The 21,859-nt window shown below is 50.5% G+C and overlaps 1 protein-coding gene across 1 annotated transcript in view; it reads right to left on the bottom strand.

Annotated features, from left to right (window-relative positions):
* LOC144155624 (protein spaetzle 3-like) overlaps positions 1 to 8,103 on the bottom strand; it is a 120,364-nt gene extending 112,261 nt beyond the window's left edge. Inside the window, exon 1 of the mRNA XM_077687184.1 lies at positions 7,856 to 8,103. Within this exon, the coding sequence (XP_077543310.1) occupies positions 7,856 to 7,870 (15 nt within the window). The 5' untranslated portion in view covers positions 7,871 to 8,103. The remainder of the gene's footprint in view (positions 1 to 7,855) is intronic.
* Positions 8,104 to 21,859: the final 13,756 nt, after the last annotated feature.

Below are 21,859 nucleotides of genomic sequence, written 5' to 3' on the forward strand. Positions count from 1 at the left end.
CATAGTATTTATGCCAACGGGCATCTATCGCAATTAAAAAAAAGGTGTTAATGTTCATATTTGTCAACACTGTTGAACAAGAACCAGACATTACGGAGATATAAGGCAGAAAATCAAAACATGAGTGATATTTTCACTGTTCCTTTATTAAAAATTCACAGATGCTTGCATGGTTTTTGCGACAGCAAATGAAATAATGCATCAACTGCAAAAAAAAAAAAAAAAAACGTCGCCTTCTGTTTCCCGCTATTCCTGGCGGCATTTAAAAAATCAAACCGCAACAGCAACGAATGGTTCCACTAGATAGGTTCCACGTTCCGCTTGGAACGCTCGTGAAGTAGCGCAACTTGGTTCCATAAACGTTGTAGTATGGTGCCTCGATTCGCGCGCATCTGTGCCGTACGGAAGCGCTACACTCTCAGCCAAAAAGGACGAAAAAAGGACTAACTACAGCTGTTAGTCCTCGCGAGCGGCCGTTGCTCCTCAAGAGGAGTAACTGTGGGAGCGGGCGTGCCGTGTGCATAATTCGCGGAGTAAATATTCGTCCCCGCCGACCTAGAGAGCAACGGGAGCACGAAACGCCGAGCAGTTACTCCCCCCTGTAATGGCGCCGTTGCTATACGACCTACCGCATATGTCTCTTCAGTTTCATAATTTGCAAACAAACGGAGCTGCTAATACAGAATATTTCGTATAATGTCTTAGGAACAAATTTTAGTTTTTTAAAATAACAAAAAAAAAACGCGTTGTCTGAGTGAAGAGGCGGTTCGCGGCATGGAGCGGCGATGTGCGATATCACCAACGCCTCTTGTTCACGTTACTACGACGTTTCACGCACCTAGGCCTCGCGAGCGATAATACGGGCAAATGAAAGACTCCGCGCACATGACTCAGTGAGGCAGGTAGTAAAAACTCGCTAACCTTACTCACTAAGCCTAGTGAATACGCCTGTTTATACCGGCCGGATAAATGTCAACAACGACGACAACAACAGCAAATCGCAAGCGCACACTACACGTAAGCGCTTTGCTCTTATATTTCATTAGCGGGAGAAATGCCTTTCGTACAAAGGCAATGACAATGCCTCAACAGCCGTAGGACCCGGCTGCATTTTTCAGTCCCGTCTACAAACGCTATGTGAAGAAGTCCGCAGCGCCGAAATTTGTTTCGTCTATACAGGAACATCAGCCCGGTCCCCCTATTATTTCTCTCGCACAGACAACCATAAACTCAGACATATGAGACCAAAGAAATCTGGGGTAAGTTGCGAACATTAGGAACATGTTAATTTTTCCCTAAGCGGGTGCATCGTTAGTACACTCAGCCTCCTGCCGCGACGACGACGGTTGGTTTTCCTTTCTTTTACGAGGAAAAACTATGCTTGTGAGCGTCTAATTGCAGTCGAAGGTCGGCAATAATGTCTAGAGTTAGCAGCGCATGAATTGCAAGCAGTTGCATCGCTAGGAATTCCGACGCCAGCAATAAACGCAACGATGGCAAGTTCATAGTACAAACGTTTTGCACTCGACTACCTATTTTCTGCGCGTTTCTCAATCTGGTGATGGTTTCCTCCAGGCGGTTCTCGAAAGTGTAGTTGCCCTACACCTGGCCCCTTGGCTCGTAACAACAGCAGAGCTTGCACATTGCGCCCATGCAACAGGTTTTTACAGGGAAGTGGCGGGGGCACTGTCCCTCTTGCAGGAACTCTTCTCCTGGGAGTATTTGTACGCAGTGAAGCCGAGGAAGCTCTACTGGGATTTGGTGGAACAGACCCTCCCACCCCCCTTGTACCGCTCCCCACCTCTAGGCCGCCTAAAAAGTGATGTCCTACGGCGTGTGCGGAAGCTCCCCGTCCCAACAAATTCGAAAGATTTCTACTTCCGTCTGCACACAGGGATACTCCCCACTAAGGCAAGGCATGCAAGAGCGGGGATTCTTCCTCCCTGGAGGGGCCAACTGTCCGCTATGCGGCAGGCGGGAGACGGGTGAGCATGTATTCTTAGAGTGCAGTGCGGCATCGCATTTCTGGGACGAGCTGCAATGCTGCTTTGGCACACAATGGCAGCTCACCTGGACCAACTTAAGGTTCTTAGATGCAGACACGGAATTCCCACACCACCAAGATAGTATCCACGTCATGGGACTCCACTCGCTTTGGAGGGCAAGGGTGGAGGCTGTTGAATGCGCTGAACACCCTCGGCCGGCGTGGAGGCATTTTGTTCAGAAGGCGCAGTGGGCAGTGGCCGCCCTTGATGGGCCTGACTCAGAATCCGAGCTGCGTGATGCACTGGCGCAGGGTTCGCGTGTCGTTTCAGATTTTAAGGTAAAGGAGCAGAGGAGATGGGACTCAATTTGATGGCTAGAACCGGGAAACACTCCTGCTCACCTCTGCCCACTAACGATTGTTGCCCAGAACCCCCTTCCCATTACTCTGCTCCCATCCCATTCCCTTCAAGCGGTGCACAAAAGGCACCGTCACCCATTCGACAACGTTCGGGCTAGTGTAATTACCGCCCGAACTCTGCGGCTGTGCTAGCATTACGATGCCACTTGCTTACACTTGCCGGCAGAACATGCTGACGACATGCTAGCGTAAAGGCCGCAAGCGCGTATTTTTCTGCATGCGTAAAGCTGCTGTTTTGTACGATGAATACCCTGCAATCATCTGATGTGATCCTGTAAAAAAAGAATCTGGTCTCGTGGACTTTTGTAAACATACGGGTAGTGCTATAAGCTGGAAAAAGTCACTAGGTTTCTGGCACGGGGAGTGGGAAGACACGCCTGAGGTTTTTGAAAATATGCAGTGGACGGTAACTCCGGCCAAATACGTGGGCGTACCACTCAAAAACTACATGCAGTCTACTGAATTTTGGACGCTAGAAACAGAGCGCGCAAGAGTTCAGACAACTAGGTGGGGTGGGAAGGATTTGTCGATGTTTGCACGAGCTACTGTGTGCAATTTATTTCTTGTAGCCAAAGTGTTCTATGTCCTTCAGGTGCTGTCGATGACGAGAGTTTCTGTTCAGAAGCTACACAGAGTGTTTGCGGTTTTTATTTCGGGATCAACTTGGGAGCGGGCCAGCCGCTCGAACCTGTTCCGCGCGGTTCGGAAAGGAGGCTTGTGGCTCTGCCACTTGTTTCTGAAACAAGATTGCCCCCAGGTTTTTGTTTCTTAAGGTATCAGAATAATCCCTTCCTACGTACTGCCATTCAAGTGCGCCTTCGTGATCACATACCTGAATTTGTTGTGTCCTCTTTTGGGGGTAAACGAGCGAGTCTGTGTGGTTTCATGCGCGAAGTTGTATGGGCGTTCAAATTATTGAGAGTGCGATTTCCGATAGAGTACTTGAGCAATGTACCACACAAAAAGTTGTATAAGGACCTCGTTGATGTTATGTCACCCATTCCCCTATACAGGTCTATGTATGCAGTGGGAAGGGAAGGTGATGTGCTCAAGAGGGTAAAGAGAATGCCCGTGCGCGCCTCCGTTAAAAGTTTATTTTTGTAGCTCCACAGTGGCACGCTTCCTGTAAAGCCATGGCTCCAGGAGAAAGGACTACCTTGGAACATTAACTGTCGCATATGCTTAAAGCCGGAAACTATTAACCACATTTTTCTGGACTGCTCAGACGCGAGATTTCACTGGGACATCCTACAGCATACTGTTAAAAAGGACCTCCCCATTAACCCTTTAGGGATCCGTTTTCTGTCTGTGTGTGATACAGGAAGCGTGCCATTCGACATGTTTATGTTGATCAGCATGCACAGCTTGTCGCGCACAAGGATGGCTGACAGGCATGCCGATCCCAATGCGCGGCCCGCCAGAGAGTATTTCATTGACAGTATGGTCAACATACGTGAAGTATACAGAGCGCTAAGCGAACCACCTGAATGGTTACCAATGCTAGATGATCTGGGTCAGCTGAAGAGATTTTAAACTTGTGTTATCGCAAAGGTGGCGAATGTTATAAAATCACTGTAACCTAGTTTTTCGTTTGAGACAAACGGTAACAAAGAAAAAAAAGTCTCGTGGACTAGTCGGTAGCGCGTCAGGTTGGTGTTGAGAGGGGTAGTGGTTCAATCCCCCACCAGCGCGTTTTTTTTTTTCGCCGCTCGTAAGTCGCCTCCGGGGGTGGGGGGGGAGGGTAACGGAAGGGAGCAACCGTTCGTCTGTTGAGGACGAACGGTTTGGGGAGTAACCGTTGGTCCCCTCGCATTTACTCCCGTAGGGGACTAATGGTTGTGGCAATGCAGTTAGTCCCCCAAAGGAGCAATGACACTCCCCTGTTGCTCTCTTTTGGCTAAGAGTGTAGCATCGGGGCACGCGACTTAGAGCAGTGGAACGCGGTAAATTTAAATTTACTTGATCGAACCTCTAGCGTGTTATAAAGAACGACAGGGAGGAACGACAGCGGAGAGGAACATCATGAGAGGTGAGCGGGAAAGAAAAGGGAGGCATTTACTTGCCAGGGGCGCCAGTCCACTATCGTCTTTCTTCGACATTTGCAACGAAAGAAGCAGATACGCGGCCATTTTTTCTGTGACGTTGAGATCGCCCCACTGTCCAGCGTTCGTGGAGTGATCGCTCGCGTGCTGTTCTCCTCGTCAGTTCACGTGCGTTCGGCGCCTGAAGTGGAGAGCGCAGACGCCGAGTTCGCACTAAAGTCGCCGAGTTCGGGAATCCAGTTGACGCCGGTTCTAACGCGTGCTAACGCGGTCCACTTTGGGAGAGATGTGAAAGCTTAGCTGCGGACAAAACGATCCGGGCCCGCCAGTCAAGGAGAACTTTCAGCAGCAAGTTCGGAAATCTATGTGAGGTGCAACAGCCTGGTCTCCGACGAAGGGAGAGGGGCCGCCAACTCTGCTGTACCTCGAGACTTGCACCACTAGTGCAAGCTGCGCCATGGGGGGAAGGCGGAGGGAGGGGGGAAGGAGGAGGGGAAGGAGGGGGGCGGCGAACAATGACGCGCGCAATTCTTACTCGTTGTAGGCTTCATAGTGCGAAAAAGAAAAAAAAGAATGTGCGTACATGTATGACGTGAGTGACTGTATATTATTATCCGCTTTTTTTTCTGGTAGTACTTCTAAATCCGCACGAAGCAAGCAGGCAGCACGAAGCCAGCAGGCAAGGCCCAAGGTGGCGGAAATAAGGTTCGCGAATTCAGCATGAACACGACAAGACGCAGATAAAGCGCTATTGCAACCGAACGTCGCGTGCCATGCACTAGACAGTACCGCAGCGAGGTAGCGTCGGGCATCCTACTTGTGTCGTCAAAAAGATTGCTGCGCTGCCCTCTCCAGCGTTGGCCCTTGCGGCCATATACGCAACACCACGAACAACGCTGTACAATGTTTAGTTTAGTCTGCTCCAACAACACTGCGAAACGCATCACTATAACCTACGCATCACTATAGGCCTACGTCATAAAAAAGATGGGGGACCGATGTGTCAGCAAACCTTCAGTTGACCTTCTTTCGAGTGAGGTGGATTATCTGGATGATTAGTTAGGCGAGTGCGGCAGCTGCAATCGTTTCCACACGTGGTGCAACTAGTGTCACATGGTGTTTTTTCGTGCCTTTATAATCGCTTTCGGAACGAATAAAGCTTAGTTATTAGTGCGCCCCTTTCCTGTCTGTTTTACTTCCTCCAGTTGTGCCTGGCGCTTAACCTGTTCCCATGATGAAGTACCAACTAGCTCGCATCGACAAATTAATTCAGTTCACTATAACGAGATCATTATTCCTCGTGGCCAAATGCAAAAAAAAAAGAAGAAGAAAAAACGCCAGGTGACGTCGTCATTCCGAGAGCGTTTCTAGCCGATCACTTTTAGGGGATAATGCGGTGTCAACGTTCATCGGGTTAGTTTAGGTAACCTGCAGTTTTCAACTTGCGCCCAACGGTATCATACTGGACCAACACAGTGCATACACGACCGTTTTTTTTTTAAGCGAAACTTTTTAGCTCTACCCCCCAGGGATTCTGTCGCGATCGTTGGTGTCAACAGAAAACTACCTCGAACAAATAAACGAAGTCAGTGGCACCGCCAAGAATCGAGCTTGTAACGAATACGGAAACGGAGCGAGAGCCCGTTGTCTTACCGATTGAGCTACGAGCCCATTCGGAGACTGGGGGGAAATAGACCATGCACTCACCGAGCACATCGGCAAGTTTACCCCCGGAGTTCTCGCTAATTGCCACGTCATAGCGTCACGCGACCTCTCGCGCCGCCATGCGCGCCACCCACGTCACGTGTAGCGGCCGTGTGAGCGTCTTGCGCATGCGCTTGGAGTTAGTAAAAATAAAAGGAAGCTCGCACCAACGCATGTCATTTCACTTTTCATGGCATGGCCACCTCCGTTGACGGCGGCAGAGACGGAGGAGAAGTGAGATCGTCTGACACCGGGTTTGAGCTTCCTTTATTTTATAAGAAAAGAGTTCCTACTAATGTGTTTCACCAATACAGCTCAAGCGACCACCATTCATGGATAATGCATTGATTTAACCTTACCAAAGAATATCTCTTTCAAGTAATAAAGGGCGCGTGGTTAAGTACATTTCACTTCTCTCTGGTTTCACTTTTTGTTGAGCCATGTGTGTGATTTCAAGTGACGTCGCATGGGTAATCGTTATGGTTGTCGTTTACAGCTTCGCTTTTCAACCACCTTCACAGGATGGATTGGAGCGCATTTTTTTTTTCTACGGTTATGCTGTGTTTGTGGCGGGAGTTTGAATTGGACATTATGCAACTGAGCCGGTGATACACCACGGGCAGTCAAGCCAACACTTACGAAATAACAAGAAAGTCTCACAGCAGTGTCAACAGTAGGAAAACAATTGTGTGATGTAAATAGTCAGCTTTAAAAAAGTTCGCCAGAAAACGTCAGCATGTGGAGGCTAACATAAATCGTGTCTACCCGGTCGCATGGCATGGGTGAGACGGTGGTCGCGAAACGTGCGAGCTTCTTTCTTGCCAAGGTTGCGTTGATAAAACGTACAACGGCCAGGCCCTTGCCGCGTGATATCCTTAGCTGATTTGGTTGCGTTTGCGATGTGAGAAGGGAGAAGTGCAAGCATGGGGCGAGTGTCGACTGCATGAGGGCTTCTCCGCACCGTCGAGGCGCTCGCTACCCGGGAGCGCCTCTACGTGCTTCAGCCCTCTCGATCGCTATACTCGGTCGTGCATTTCACGCTGGCAGGGCATATATTTGCCCAGTCATTTTCGCATAGCTCTGGAGCGCAAAAGTGCTGGTTCGGTGCAAATACAATTCTTCCTACAGTCTCTTGAAGTGTTTTATGTTGCAGAATTTTCAAAGCGACGGTCTGAGACTTTGCATTGGAAGTTATTTCATTCCGTCTATCGTAATATTTGTTAACTGGGCATCCCGCAAGACAAACTCAGAATGTACACAACGAGAATACATTTACTTTACCGATTTTTGCAATGTGTTAGAATAGAAGCAACGAGAACAATTTAGCAAGGAGAATAACGAGTAGCCAATGCTCAAGTTGAGACTGAGAAGCACGAACTCTCATAGAAGGCACCTACTCTCATGAGCCAAAAAGGAAGAAAAGAAAAGGTACGTTGGTGAGCCCCGGCCATACGCACGTGTGATAGCCGCTCATCGCGGACACAGGACTTGCGCTCGAAAATAAAGTTCTTTGTTGGACACTTCGGATGGGTGTCCAACAAAGAGCGAACTTCCCTTTAATTTCACGCGCTCTGGGCAGCGACTCGGTGCGTGCCCTATGAACGTTGGCTTGCCCGGCTTAAGACGGTGGCGGCCGTGTGGCGAGAGGCGTTTCCCACTCCCCGAGCAGGCAGCGCATACCGGCGGGATTCGAGCCACCACTCACCTGAGGCCAATCCATGTCGTTCTCAGCCGCATGGAGTCGCAGCCCATTCACAGTCCTCCGGCACGTAGTCTCTTCCCCGACGGGCCTCTTGGGTCGTACCGGCGGAGCGCCATGCGCGGGGGTAAACCCGACGGGGGCCCGAGCGCGTGGTTGTTGGCCTCGCCGCAGCAGGAGGGGGGAGAAGCGAGCGACCGCACTCGGACAGGGCTCCACTGGCGCTCGGTGGCCGCCGCGCGAGTGCCGCTCACGAACTCGCCGTCGCGAAACCACGTCCTCCCTCCCCCTCGCTTTTGCGGCTGGGGCCGCCCTTCCCCCCGATCTCGTTTTCTTTCTTGCCCACTTTCCAAGGCGCCTTTGTCTCAGCGGCGCTGCTTTCGAAACATTCGCATGTACGCTGCACGGCCGGGTCACCCTTCCCCGCCGACCCTCGCCGCCGACCTGTCGGGAAGTCGGCGATAACTCCTCTCGGGTAGGGGGAGGAAGCTGTGCGATACGGTTTGCGGTAACAGCCATGAATACGTGCCAGTCCCGGCTTCACACTTCCACCTACAGCGACCCGAACCAGCTAACAAGGTGGACGCAACAGGTACAACGTGTTGCACTGTCTCTGCCCTCAGGAATTATGCGTAACGACGTCGCGGAGTTGTCTGTTGGTTTTGTAATTTTTCGCAGCGCTGCGGGGAAAAAGTAAACGAGGAGAAAGCTAACGTGAGAGACGGGTGAACATTTCATACCTCGGCTAAACTGGGCGCCACTCACTCACACTCACTCACTCAGGAAAATATATTTTTCGTCACGCACTCACTCACACTCAGGCTCACCAGTCGCCCTCACCACTCTCACTCACGGGAAGTCACGCTCACCGGTCGCTGCATCACTCGCACTCACTCGCGCTCACGCTTAACGCTCACCGTCACCACTCGCACTCACGCTCAACGCTCGCCGTCACCACTCACTCACAGTCACGCTCACCACTCGGTTTTACCACTCGTACTCACTACTCGCCGTCACCACTCACACGCGAGTGTGTGCAGCAGTCCACCCAAACCATATTCCTAAATAAACACGCCACAAGAGAGTTAAAGGAATACTGAAGTGATTTGTAAACATTGCGGGATTACGAGCGCAAATTGTAGTCCGGAGTCCCTAGGCCCTGTTTCGACCACTCTGAGCGCGTTTACGCGAATTTATTTAGTAGAAAAATCAATTCGAAAATGCTGTCCTCCTCTCTGCACCCTCGCCCATTTTCTATGGCGTTTTCGTGTGACGTCAGGAGGAGATGATCTGGAAATTGGCTGCGCTACTGCACGGCTCGCCGGCCTTTCCGACAGAGTCAGTCGGCCCAGCGTTTCGTCCGCCGGCCGCCAACGGGTCGTCGCAATTCGTTCACTCAGTTGAAACGAAGCCAGGACACGTTTGTGAATGGAAGAATGCGCCTTTCTTTACTTTGTTAGTTTGTACACTGTATCTAGCTCCAAGTCAAGGTCGCTTCACACAAGCGCTGCACAAGCGCACATGCGACGCTTCGCTGACTGGTACGCCAGTAGGAAAATATAAGGCCACTTGAAGGCGGGCTTAGAGTCAGCGAAGTCAATATAGGTACTAAGGAAATAAAATCAACTGAAAATTTTACCATACAGAGTAAAACTAGGGTGCAGGAAGCTCTTTTATGCGCTTGTTACCGATTTGTTAACCGGATGAACGATGAAAAGTGTGCTAATTTGAGCCAGTCTACGCAGTGCAAGCAAAAACGGGAGCTTGACAAATTCACTTCAGTGTCCCTTTAATTCCATGGTGTCCCATAGCAGTAGTGCAGTGACGACATTTTCCCGAAACTAAAAGCAATCGAGCCATTAACAACCATCATAGCGAGAGGCTCCTGCGACGAATAGCCAACAATGAGTACAAGCGCAAGAGTGGCGCTCACCGCGAGTAGAAAGAGCGCACGCCTTCGTGGCTCAGCCCTCGCGAGTGGCGGGTGGGGCTCACCATTCGCGAGTGGAGTGCACTCGTACCCGCGAGTGGTGAGCGGGGCTCACTGCGAGTGGCGCTCACACTCACTCGCACTCGCCAGTCCAAAAACGATGACGAGGCTCACTTACCTCTCACTCGTGAGTGGTGAGTGGGGTTCGTGTGAGTACACTCATGAGTGAGCCGACCGACCTAGGGAACATTTAGAGATCATTATGAATGAGCAGGAGCCGTGGTTTTCTTCAAGAAGTGCCGCTGTCTCCCGCTTTTATACTTAAGTAGATGTCTCATTACTGTAGCAGTATACCTCTGATCGGCTGCACGGTGAGGGTCATTTAGAGCCTATTTTATGAAAACACAGCATTAAGGAGGTTACATGAGATGAAAAAAGCCTAAAACTTTTCCTGCGACTAAGTTTCTTCCGTTTGAAAGAAAAAAAAAAGCATATGGATAAGCTTCTTCTAATTCACATTTCTTGTACACTGGGAGCCTTCGGGTTGTCTTGAATGGCGTGCGCGTTAACACCATCATAGTTGCCATACATCAGTCCGTAACGTGCCTTACTACTCGAAGCAAGGTATTGTGACCCAGGCGCAATTCGCTTGGTTATTTTCACCCCCTTTGGAGCACGACAAAATAGTACAGGACTTTCAGTTGTGAAATGTGGAGAAAGTTCGAGGATGCGTAGTGGCTGTGTGTTTTAATTTAATAAATACCCAAGGAATGTCCAAGAATTTGCAGAGTACGGGAATGCTAGCCGAACACTTTCGCAAATATCTGTGGCAGCCTCTGAGGGCCAGGATTCCTAACTTGAATCTATACGCAGCTCAATCGAAAATTAATGTTTTGGATTTAGTGAGACGAAACGAAGCTGCACACGTAGCGTGCCTTGGGTTATTGCTACGTATTAATCAAGACAAGACCATACGTCTGAGTCTTTAACCTATACCGAAATGTCGTGCGCGCAGTAATTTCTGTACTTAGCCTCCACAAAACGCAGCCCCCCCCCCCCCCCCCCCCCGCCAAGCAACCGCGTCATCAGTAAATCAATGCATTACCTATACGCCTAAAGGGGTGCGTTCACATTAATCAGTTACTGTTTTTAGCGGCCCTATTTGTTTTCTTACTTCGTCGGTACGGGATGGACACCACTGTCCACGCCAAACTACGATTACGCCAAGTCACTACAAAAAGCCTCAAATAGCTTGCAGGTCTCAATGGAGAGGTTATGCGAAAACGTGGATAAACTAGAATGGAGCAGTTAAAATCGACTTTACCTCACACTGATTGAGCACGAAGTCGGTTGACTTATGACAAATGTGTAACGTGCACAATTACTATAGGAGCTCCAGCAAAGTCAATGTCCGGTCGACCTTCACTTGTTCCTTGTTGAGCGCCATATCAAGGCCCTCGTCTTGCAGGGTGATGTATTTCGTTCTTCAGCTCGCGGCCATCTACAGCAATATCGGAGCGATGGTCTTCGTGCTGGGTGAGCCGATGGGACAAGGACCCAATATGGTCGGTCCACGCTACGCGCTGGCCCGCTGCAGGCACTTCAATGGTCCCTAGGTATGGCTGAAGGCCACCCCTCCTGTTCATCACCGGCGAGCAACACGGGCAGCAACGCACCCAATTGTGAAACTGCTAAAGAGAGAGATAGAGAGAAAAGTTTTATGATTACTGTAGCGGTTAGCCCCTCCAACGGTAGGGATGGGAGTAGCTTTTACAGCGTAGCTGTCGATGGCTAGGGCAAACCGTCTGTTAGCGCGCAGCAAACCCTCCAAAGCAGGGAGTGCGCATGCTCGAAAGAAACCGGGAGTGAGGGACGCAAAGCCACAAAGTGAAAGAAAACGTGGGTTCTCTCGCAATGAAACGAGCCGCGACCACGTGTTTGTGACGTAGTTGGCGAACCACTAAGGGAAAGAGAACACTCTAGCAGCGGATCGCGCGTTGATACGAGGAGCGACACCGCGAGCGGAAGCCTGAATGCGATAATCAAGGCATGAATGCCTTGTACACCTGCGTGATCGTTCTGCACACGTCCTTCTGCGGAAACAAGGTTCAACACGTTGCAAAAGGAACTGCCATTGCTTCCCTGCATGGGTTCGATCAGTTGGCAGATCTGTGCGCCGTCGGGACAGAAGGACGTGAAGCATCGGATCCCAAGGAAGTTTTGGAGTTAGTGCACATGTGTCCATACCTGCCACTGAACCACAAATAGCAGCTATCAGACCTCCTAGTGAACATCTGCGATTGTTTCTCCACGTCATCAAAGGTCCAACAAACACCCGTAGCGAAATATCACATCATCGTGGACGAAACCACAAAGCCGGAACACCAGTATGGCGCGTCCTTCAAGGAACGGAAAGCCATCCGGAGCCAAGTAAAGGAAATGCTTCAAGACGATGTAATTGAACCGTCAAAAAGTCCATGGGCATCCCCTGTGGTGCTGGAAGAAAAGAAGGACAAAACCCTGCGCTTCTGTGTGGATTACAGAGACCTAAATAGGGTAACAAAACGAGACGTGTACCCTATTCCGAACATAGACGACGCCCTGAATCGGCTGCGCAACGCAAGGCACTTCTCGTCATTAGACCTCGAAAGCGGAGACTGGCAGATGAGCGAGACCAGGAGAAAACGGCGTTCGTCACACCTGACCATTTAAACTCGTCAGCGTTCGTCACACCTGACCATTTAAACTCGCACTTGACCATTTAAACTCGTCAGCGACCCATCTGGTTGCCTTACTAGATGGAGCCTCCGGGCGCAGGAGTATGACACGAAGGTCGCCTACAAGTCCGGACGCATTCACAACGATGCCGATTGCTTGTCCCGAGCGCCCACCGACTCACCATGCCAAGAAATAGAAAAAATTTCCCCGCATTTCCCCGAGGGGAAGAATGTGAAAGTGCGAATGCAGGAGTTGAATTTGCGCAGTTCGGTAATGTTCGCGAAAGAGAGATCACACACACACACACACACACACAACTACAAAGAAAGAAAGATGCATTTATTCACAGACACCTATTTGTGTTGTCGTTGTACTTGATTGCTAGAGCGGATCTCAGCTTTGAAATTTCGTGTCAGTACTCCTTTAAGCGGGTGCATTAGCCCTTCTCACGCCCGATTCCTGGCCAATCCCCCACGTGGATATGTGCCATGTCAGCGGCCAGGCAGCGCGCGCCCATCTCCCCCCGTTGCCAAGGAAGACGAGGAGATTCCTGGCCAATCTCCCACGTGGGTATGTGCCATCTCCCCCCGTTGCCAAGGAAGACGAGGAGCGCGCGCACCCGCAGCTGTTGCTATGTGGGCGGACGGCGGTCAACGGAATTCAGGGTCGCTTATAAAGTGCATTCGCACTTAAAAAATCTAACCTTTCTTGCAGCCGTCAGCACGTCCGAAATGGCCCAACTGCAACGAGCTGACCCAGAGCTGGGCCAGAGCTGCTACTTATTATCCAGCATCTGGAAGGTCTTAAAGTTTCTATACCACCCCCATTTATCCGTAGCATCGCCTCCTTCAGCCTCTGGAACAGCGTGCTTTACAACGCAATTTCGGAAACACGAGGGACGCGTTTCTACTCGTTGTGCCGGTGGCAATGGGTGCAGAAATCTTCTATGCCTGTCACGACGAAGCCTCAGCGGTGCACCTGGGTGTCTGCCGTACAGTGACAGGATTCGTGAAAAGTTCTACTGGCCCAAAATTTTGCAAACGGTCCAGCAATACGTCAAGAGCTGCAGTGAGTGCTAAAGAAGGAAGACTCCGCCTTTGAAACCGGCAGGGCTTCTTCAGCCGATAAACCGCCTACAGCGCCATTTCAGCTCGTCGGTATGGACCTTCTTGGCTCATTTCGATGTCAACGAAGGGGAATAGATGGATAGTGGTAGCGACCGACTACGTGACGCGCTATGCGAAGACAGCGTCTGTTGTGCAGGCATGCAACGTCGGCTGAGGTTGCGAAGTTCTTTATAAACAGCGTCGTTTTACGGCACGGGCTCCAGAGATAGTAATAACAGACCGAGGAATAGCCTTTACAGCGAATAACATGCAGTCCATCATGATGTTAACTGAGAACACATTGGCGAACGACAGCATACCACCCGCAGACCAACGGCTTGACGGAGCGATTAAACAGAACCCTCGACGACATGCTTTCCATGTATGTTGACGTCGAACACAAAACATGAGATGAACTTCTACCGTATGTAACGTTCACCTACAACACGTCAGTTCAAGAAACTACAGGACTGACTCCCTTCCAATTGGTTTACGGTCACACGGTCACCACTACCCTCACAGAAATATTTACCGAGGTTTTCTAAACTAGTTATAGAGATTGCTCAATAGAATCCTATAAACACTTTTTCAACATTTTATAGAATATTTCTATTGAGTTTCCATTACAAATTGGCCACCGCGCTTTAATTAAAAGTCTATAGAGCCAAGTCAATAGCCCTTATCGCTTTTCAATGTAGTTTCTTATGCGTTTCTCACCGGGTTTTTATAAAAAAAATTCAATAAACTTTCTATGCAATTCTTACTGAGTATAGTCGCAACAGCCTGTTGCGTGTGAGTCAGGTTTGAATATAATTTCTGGCGGATTTTGAATAAATTTATGGCAAATTTTTTTTATAAAATTGTGATTGAGTATAGTCGTAACATCCTGTTGCGTGTGAATAAACTTTCAAAAGAAATTCCCCGCATTTCCCCGAGGGGAAGAATGTGAAAGTGCGAATGCAGGAGTTGAATTTGCGCGGTTCGGTAATGTTCGCGAAAGAGAGATCACACACACACACACAACTACAAAGAAAGAAAGATGCATTTATTCACAGACATCTATTTGTGTTGTCGTTGTACTTGATTGCTAGAGCGGATCTCAGCTTTGAAATTTCGTGTCAGTACTCCTTTAAGCGGGTGCATTAGCCCTTCTCACGCCCGATTCCTGGCCAATCCCCCACGTGGGTATGTGCCATGTCAGCGGCCAGGCAGCGCGCGCCCATATCCCCCCGTTGCCAAGGAAGACGAGGAGCGCGCGCACCCGCAGCTGTTGCTATGTGGACGGACGGCGGTCACCGGAATTCAGGGTCGCTTATAAAGTGCATTCGCACTTAATAAACGTTTTGATGAGTTTTTAATAAGTGTTCCGGAATTAGCTTTCTTAATATTATTATTGAGTATCGTTGTAACATCCTGCTGCGAGTGAGTCAGCTTTGAATACAGTTTCTGACGGGTTTCTATTAAATTGGTCTCAATTAGATTTCTGTAAAATTCTTATTGTGCCCAGTCATCACAGCCTGTTGCATATGAGCTTATTAGATGCGACGGCATCTCATTCACTCGCCTTGCCCCTCCATACGGCGTTGTCAGTCCACACCTCCCCCATTCTCCTCGCCGCGCGAGCTGCGCTCTCCGCCGCTCACCCCCTCTCCTCTCCGATAGCGAACACTCTCTCGCGAGGGGCATTGGATTGGATTCGACTGGATTGGCTTGGATTTGGCTTGGATCGGATCGGATTGGATTGGATTTGTTTTGGATTGGATTTGGATTGGATTAAAGTGGATTGTGTTGGATTGTGTTGCGTCATAGCCGCGGCAGGGGGTTGACGGCACGTTTCACGCGATGGGAGAATCAACCTAACAGAAACAACAACGGAACCCCCTATGCGTCGCATCTACACAGGGGTTCCCGCGAGGGGAGGTGGGAGTAATTTTTTCTGAATAGAATTTCTGATGAGTTTTAAATGTATCTGTATTAGCTCTCTATAAAATTCTGATTGATTATAGTAGTAATATCCTATTGCCTGTGAGTCAGGTTTTCTGGCAAGTTTTAACAGAGGGGCTTTGTAGGGGCTCGGACTGTTCGCCGGTGATGTCCGTCACCAGGCGCCACTGCTTCCAAATGCTCTCAAGGCGAAGTGATGGGACGTCCATCGTGCGATCTCTGTTGATGCGGCGGGGCAGGTGGCGCAATGGCACCCCACATATAGGCACGGATAAACTACCAGACCTCCGTGGGTGGGCTACAGAAACGCAATACAGAGTCTATTAAAACTCAACATGATTAAGGCAATAAGATACTTGCTGCGTGTTCGTGATAAGATGTTTATTTCTGTCTAATGACCACAGTTCACACATAAGGAGTTAGATCGACCCAGACAAAGGCAATAAAGTGCATGTTCCATTTTTGCAATAAAAAGATTATTGATTTTATATTGGCCGCAGTGTTTAAGAAGGTTTGGTTCACTCCACAGAAACGCAATATGAAGTGTATTGAAACCTTATGTCTTGAAGGCAATAAAATGTTCGTTGAGTTTGTGCAATAAAAAGTTTGTTGTCTTTCTAACGAGCACAGTCTATAAGCGATGAGTTTTAATTGACTTTTTGTTGACTCTATAGAAACACAATAGGGGGTCTATTAAAACTCAACGTCCATTTTCATGAGGGTACCTCAGATTCGATGCTACCAGTTCTCGAGGACGAATATAACGGTGACGCCGACGACTTTATACAAAAGGCGGAGGAAGCTCGACAGCTCGAACGACAACGGATCGAAAATCAACAGCGTGTCGACGCCACCTGTTGCAGTCAGCACAGAAGTACTGCGTTCTATAACCCCGGAGACGCGGTGTGGGTGTGGATGCCAGTACGCAAGGGTGGACGATCCCAAAAACTGGATCACCATTACTTCGATCCCTACAAAGTGGTGCATCGCATTAGTGACGCCAACTAAAGTCACTCCGGATAGTAGGGCGCACTCCTCACGGCGCAAGTCAACTTCTGAGGTCGTGCACGTCGTACCAATGAAGCCGTCTTACGACAGAGACTGTTGCCGCTTATAACGCCCCCACGCCAAGGCCCAGTGTGAAAGCTGATCTGTTCGCTGTCGACCCCTTACCGACTCCTTACTGACGACTGTTCAAGCAGCCGTACACGCGACGCCGCAACCTCGCAACACGAGCCCGGATATACCGCCAGAGAGAATGCGAGCACGCGTTCGGCAGCTAACCAAAACACTGCGCAAGCAGTCCAACGTACGGTACACTGACGCTACGCCTTATGCTGACCGGCCCAGGGGCTGCGCGGTCGCCCGCAACTATCCGGAGACCAGCTTAACGGCCTGCACCGTTCCAAGACCGAACATACCGGCTGCTGAGGATTGCGCCATTGCCCTGTACTACGGCCTCCAGAACCCCAGGAACCATCGTCACGGACAGTCAGGACGCCTATCGCACTATATCGAACGGCCTGGGCAGCCCTCACCCGCTAGCAGTTTTACGGACGATCCCCGATATGCGCCCACTTCGGTAAATCAACCTCATATGGGCACCGGCACATGCTCGGCTGGAGGACAATATGGCGGCACACGATTGGGCCTGTGAATGCAAGAACCAGGACCCATTCGATCGACCCGTCTCTCCCAGCTTTCACTGGCACCTGTTCCTCACATACAGCAACATTCTTCATTACTACCGCAAAACTCATCAACAATATCCTAACCCCTCCCACCACTTTGACCGACGACAGACTACCACACTCCGACTCGTAAAATTTAATGCTTACCCACACCCCAAACTGTTTAGCCACGTATACTTAAAGACTTATACCGACCAATGTCCAAGATGCGAGATTGATAAACCCACACTCATACACATAAACTGGGCTTGCCCGAAGGCACTGCCGAAAGGCACTGCCGACTTTCACTTAGAGTCATCACGACTGGGAGGCAGCTGTGCACAGCAGCGACCTGGAGATCCAACTGCGGCTGGTCCACCTGGCTCTGGACGCGCCGACACCGGGGGCACACCCTCGCGGTCGGGGCGTGTGGGGCCGGGGGGACTTGGCTGTTCTTACACGGGTCGCTGAGGTGAGGCAGCTTGGAAACATAGGCACCGGCTGAGGCCCATCGCTGAGGCTCCAACGCTTTGGCTACTGGGCCTCCCGCAAGAGGTTCAATTAGAATAAAAGTTTCTCTCTCTCTCTCTCTCTCTCTCTCTCTCTCTCTCTCTCTCTCTCTCTCTCTCTCTCTCTCTCTCTCTCTCTCTCTCTCTCTCTCTGCGTGCTTGGACAGTGACGTGACGCCACACCGTCGTCGTCATCCGGATATGACGCCGGCCTCGCCTCGTAATACATGTGCACCATGGCATCGGGACGATGCTCGTAGAAGAGGGGGGCACTACCACGGTGTCGTCTTAAGCAGGACCATTGGGGCAGCAAAGACCCTCGAATTAGTGGCAATATGGTCAATCCCGCTAACTATAGCGCCAGAGAGGTCTGTAAGACGAGACAAAGGCCTTCTGCCGGAGGTTTTGCCCAGCCATGTCGCCATTTCTGACTCTCCGTATGCCTATAGTCTCTTTGATGCCCAAATTAACCCTCACCCTTTGACGCCCAAAACTTTAATTTTTTGCTTGGGGTTGGGAACACATTTTTACTTCCGACTTCCGACGTCACTTCCGACGTCACAAATATGAAGTAAGAAAAAATTTTGGTTGATTAGTACGGACACTGGGACCCACTGGGCTTTTGCGAAACACTGGGCACTGGCTGCCCATATATCAGTTGAACAAGATAGCCACTTTGAACAGCACGATGCATCGTTCAAGTGACGACGATAATGTAAAGTGTGTATTGCTATCATTTCTATTAACAACGTAATTGCACAATTACGCTTACCTGTCCCTTGCGTATTGATCCCCCTGGCTCGATGCGAGTTGACACGCATAAACAGGACTCTTTTTAGGACACAAAAGTACGTGCTGCCCTCTCTGGTTTAATTTTCGAGGGTCCGTGAATTTTTGTCTGTCAGCAGATGGTTTTAAATGTCGAAAAAAAAACCACAAAGTGCGAGAGAGAAAAAATCGTTTGAGCGGTTGTTCCTGAGCAACATTAGGCATCAAAGGGTTAAACGCGCTTGCTAGTTTTACCTACAGACGACGACGACGACGACGTAAAGCACGAATCTTCGGAAGCGCATCACGCAGAGAGTGAGCGAGGATGTTCCGCGGCCGGGCCCTGCGGCGCTGCGGGAGAAAGGGCTTGCAGACAATCTTGCAAGGTGACGCGGACGCCAGCCATCACCTGGCCCTCCTGGAACTGGTCCGCTGGCATCCTGGTGCCCTTTCGGCTCCGGGGGAACCGGACCTCGTGCTTGGAGTAGCGCTGCGCTGGCTCAGCCGCTGCCAGGACGAACCGCCGTTGGCCGAAGGTGCGCTCGAGGCGCTCGGCTCGCTGGTGCTGCACCACCGGGCTCGTCTGCGCGACAGCTGCTTCGAGGTGCTCATGAGCGCCTTCCACCTGCTCGGCTCGCCCACCGCCTCGGTGCGACACAAGGCGCTCGGCCTGGCCCTGATCCTGCTCGAAGTGGACCCGGTGTGCGCGCCCCGAGAGCTGCTCTACCTGGCGGCCACCGGGGACCGGATGCAGCGGCTGGCCACCATGGTGGCCTTCCGCCGGCTGCTCTGCCGCGGCAACAGGGGCCAAGGGGCCGAGGCGCTGCCCCTACAGGCCCTGTACGAGCTGTACAAGGAGCACGCCGAGCACCCCACCGATGACGTACTCCGCACCGAAGGAAACCTTGGCCTTGAGCTGCTGGCGCACGCCTGCGAGGAATTCCACGGGTCGACACCGGACGACGCCATGTTGTGTCAAGTCACGGATTCCTCGATGTGAGACGTGGCTCACAGCGCGGGTCCGAGGGACTGACAGGCAAGCCTGTCACTTAATGCACGCACGAGCACGTCGGCTAGTCATCGTGTCGCAGTGAACTGTTTTCAATGCAAAATGGCGACGCAGCCGGGGAAAAAGCTCCGGCATAAGGCCTTCGTCCTTTTCTTCTTTGAGACCTCTTTCGGGCTGAAGTTTGTGGGATTGACCCCATCACCACTGCAATTAAAGAGTTTGTGCTGCTCCAATGGTCCTGCTCTAGACGACGCCGTGACAATATAAAACGGAACTTATATTATTTGAAAATGAAATCATGAAGCGGTTGTTATTTCGCTTCCGCTCGTATTAGGATTTTTTACGCACCTAAACTGTACCTGGGCAATGAGACTCGCTGTTGTGGAAGGCTGCGGGTTAATTAGGACACCTCGATGTATTTAACGTGCGCTGAAGTCTTGACACACTGGTATTTTTCGTTTACATAAGAAAAACGGCTGCTGCGTCCAGGATGGAACACCGCCCTCGTGCTCTGCAGCGCAATGTCTTGGCCACTGAACCACTGCGGCGGGCTTTTAGAGATCGCCCCGACGCTAATGAGAATGATATCAGCAGGCGACCAAGATCAGGTCCTATGGACCTATGGACAGAGACGGCGGGCGTTTTCGTGGGCAGTGGGACCCGCTGGAAACTATTGACGGGACTCGACCCATACCTTCCAAACATGGTGTATTACAGCTGTACGCGGTGGCTGCTGAGGCCAGCTCGGTTGCCAGCGGCATTTTCAGCCCTGGAATGCGTCTAATACGCACCGAACGGTGCGCCAGATGGCGTTGCCGCATCTTGCCCGAAATTCCAAGAAGTACTGTGGGGTTGCCTTGTGCCAACTAACCGCCCGCCGTCTTGCACGCATGGTTGCTATGTCGCAGTGCCCCTGGCTACCGCCGGAGCTTTCCCTCTCAAGTAGTGGCTGCGCGCATATGCTATGCATGAGGTGATACTTTGTATTCCGTGCGTACGGGTCGTATGCATAGCTTTCCAACCGAAACCTGTGCCACATGGAACTGAAGGCGCCATACTTTCAGGTGTGTCTCGAATACCTAATTAAAGATAAAAAACAAAACAGGTGTGACGTGTCGGTGGTGTCTGAGCTTTCACTGGAGGAAATCTCTGCAACAAGAAAAAAATGACCCTATTTGGCATCGTTAGCAATGCCAAATCCATGCAGAAGCCCCTGGTTCGCTCATACGAACACACAAACTCACGCACGTGCGCACGCATGCATGTACATACGCACGCACGTACGTACGTACGCTCACTCACGCACATACACAACCAATGCTACACACAGACTAACCTTTTTTGCACCCTTTTTGGCCGAAAAGGGTGTACAAATCTTGTGCCATGGTTTTTTGGCTAAAAAGGGGTTTAAGGATGAAGGGTGTTCTTGTGAACACCCTAAAAAGGGTGTAAGGTTACTTAACTCCCTAAAAAAATCCTGGCATCTCCATGAAGTGAATGATGATGAGAGGGGCGAAGCTAAAATGCTTATCGGTAAAACCGTGAAACATTCGCCCACACATCATATAAAGACTCGACACGTCAAGCTTTCCACCACTCCGTTGACAAGCCCGTCGACGACGTCGATGTTTGTGGTGATTGTAGGTCTTGTTTGGGACGATGAAAATCTCCATGGTTAAGTTGGTGAATTCGGTGTGTGACATTTTAGCCACCTTGGCCATCGCCTTCTGCAGAGCGTCTTGTGTCGCGTACACCCGGTATGTGTCTTCAGCTCGCAGGCGACGAACGACAACCTCTTCTTCCTCTCCTCTTTGTTGGGTAGCAACGAACGCGTTGAACGTTTTGACCTCTTCGGCCAATCTTTGGTTGGCCAATCCCTAGGGGATCCTGCCACAATCATCATCGGCAATGTTCCGTGTATAATGTGCCGTGTACGGCCGGGACAGGGCCCGAGCAAGAGGAGCATCGCCCCTAAAAGGGTGTGCGCAGCTACGCGTGACAATGTGGATCGGCTGAGCGCGCAGCATGATATACGCACACATTCAACACGCACAAGTCACACTTCGACCTCAAATGAATTGAGCAAAAAAACCAGCGGGATGCATGGGGAGAGCGAGTACATTAGCGGAAAAGAGCTGCTCTTCTTGCTTTTATAGCCAGCAGAGGAAAGCCTTCCGATAGAGTGGGTGGGCTTGTCACAAAAATCAGATATTTTAGCGCTAACTTTAGAATTATGCGTCTTCATGTAAGCATATGCAAGTCAGCATGCGGATGTGCAAAAACTTTTTAATCGTGAGGTAGTTATTATGTTCAATAAGTCATAATTTTTTATTTAATACCAAACAACTGTTCCATA

Source organism: Haemaphysalis longicornis, unplaced genomic scaffold, assembly GCF_048455015.1.
Source record: "Haemaphysalis longicornis isolate Haplotype H1 unplaced genomic scaffold, Haemaphysalis longicornis Haplotype H1 scaffold_1, whole genome shotgun sequence".
Lineage (NCBI taxonomy): Eukaryota > Metazoa > Arthropoda > Arachnida > Ixodida > Ixodidae > Haemaphysalis > Haemaphysalis longicornis.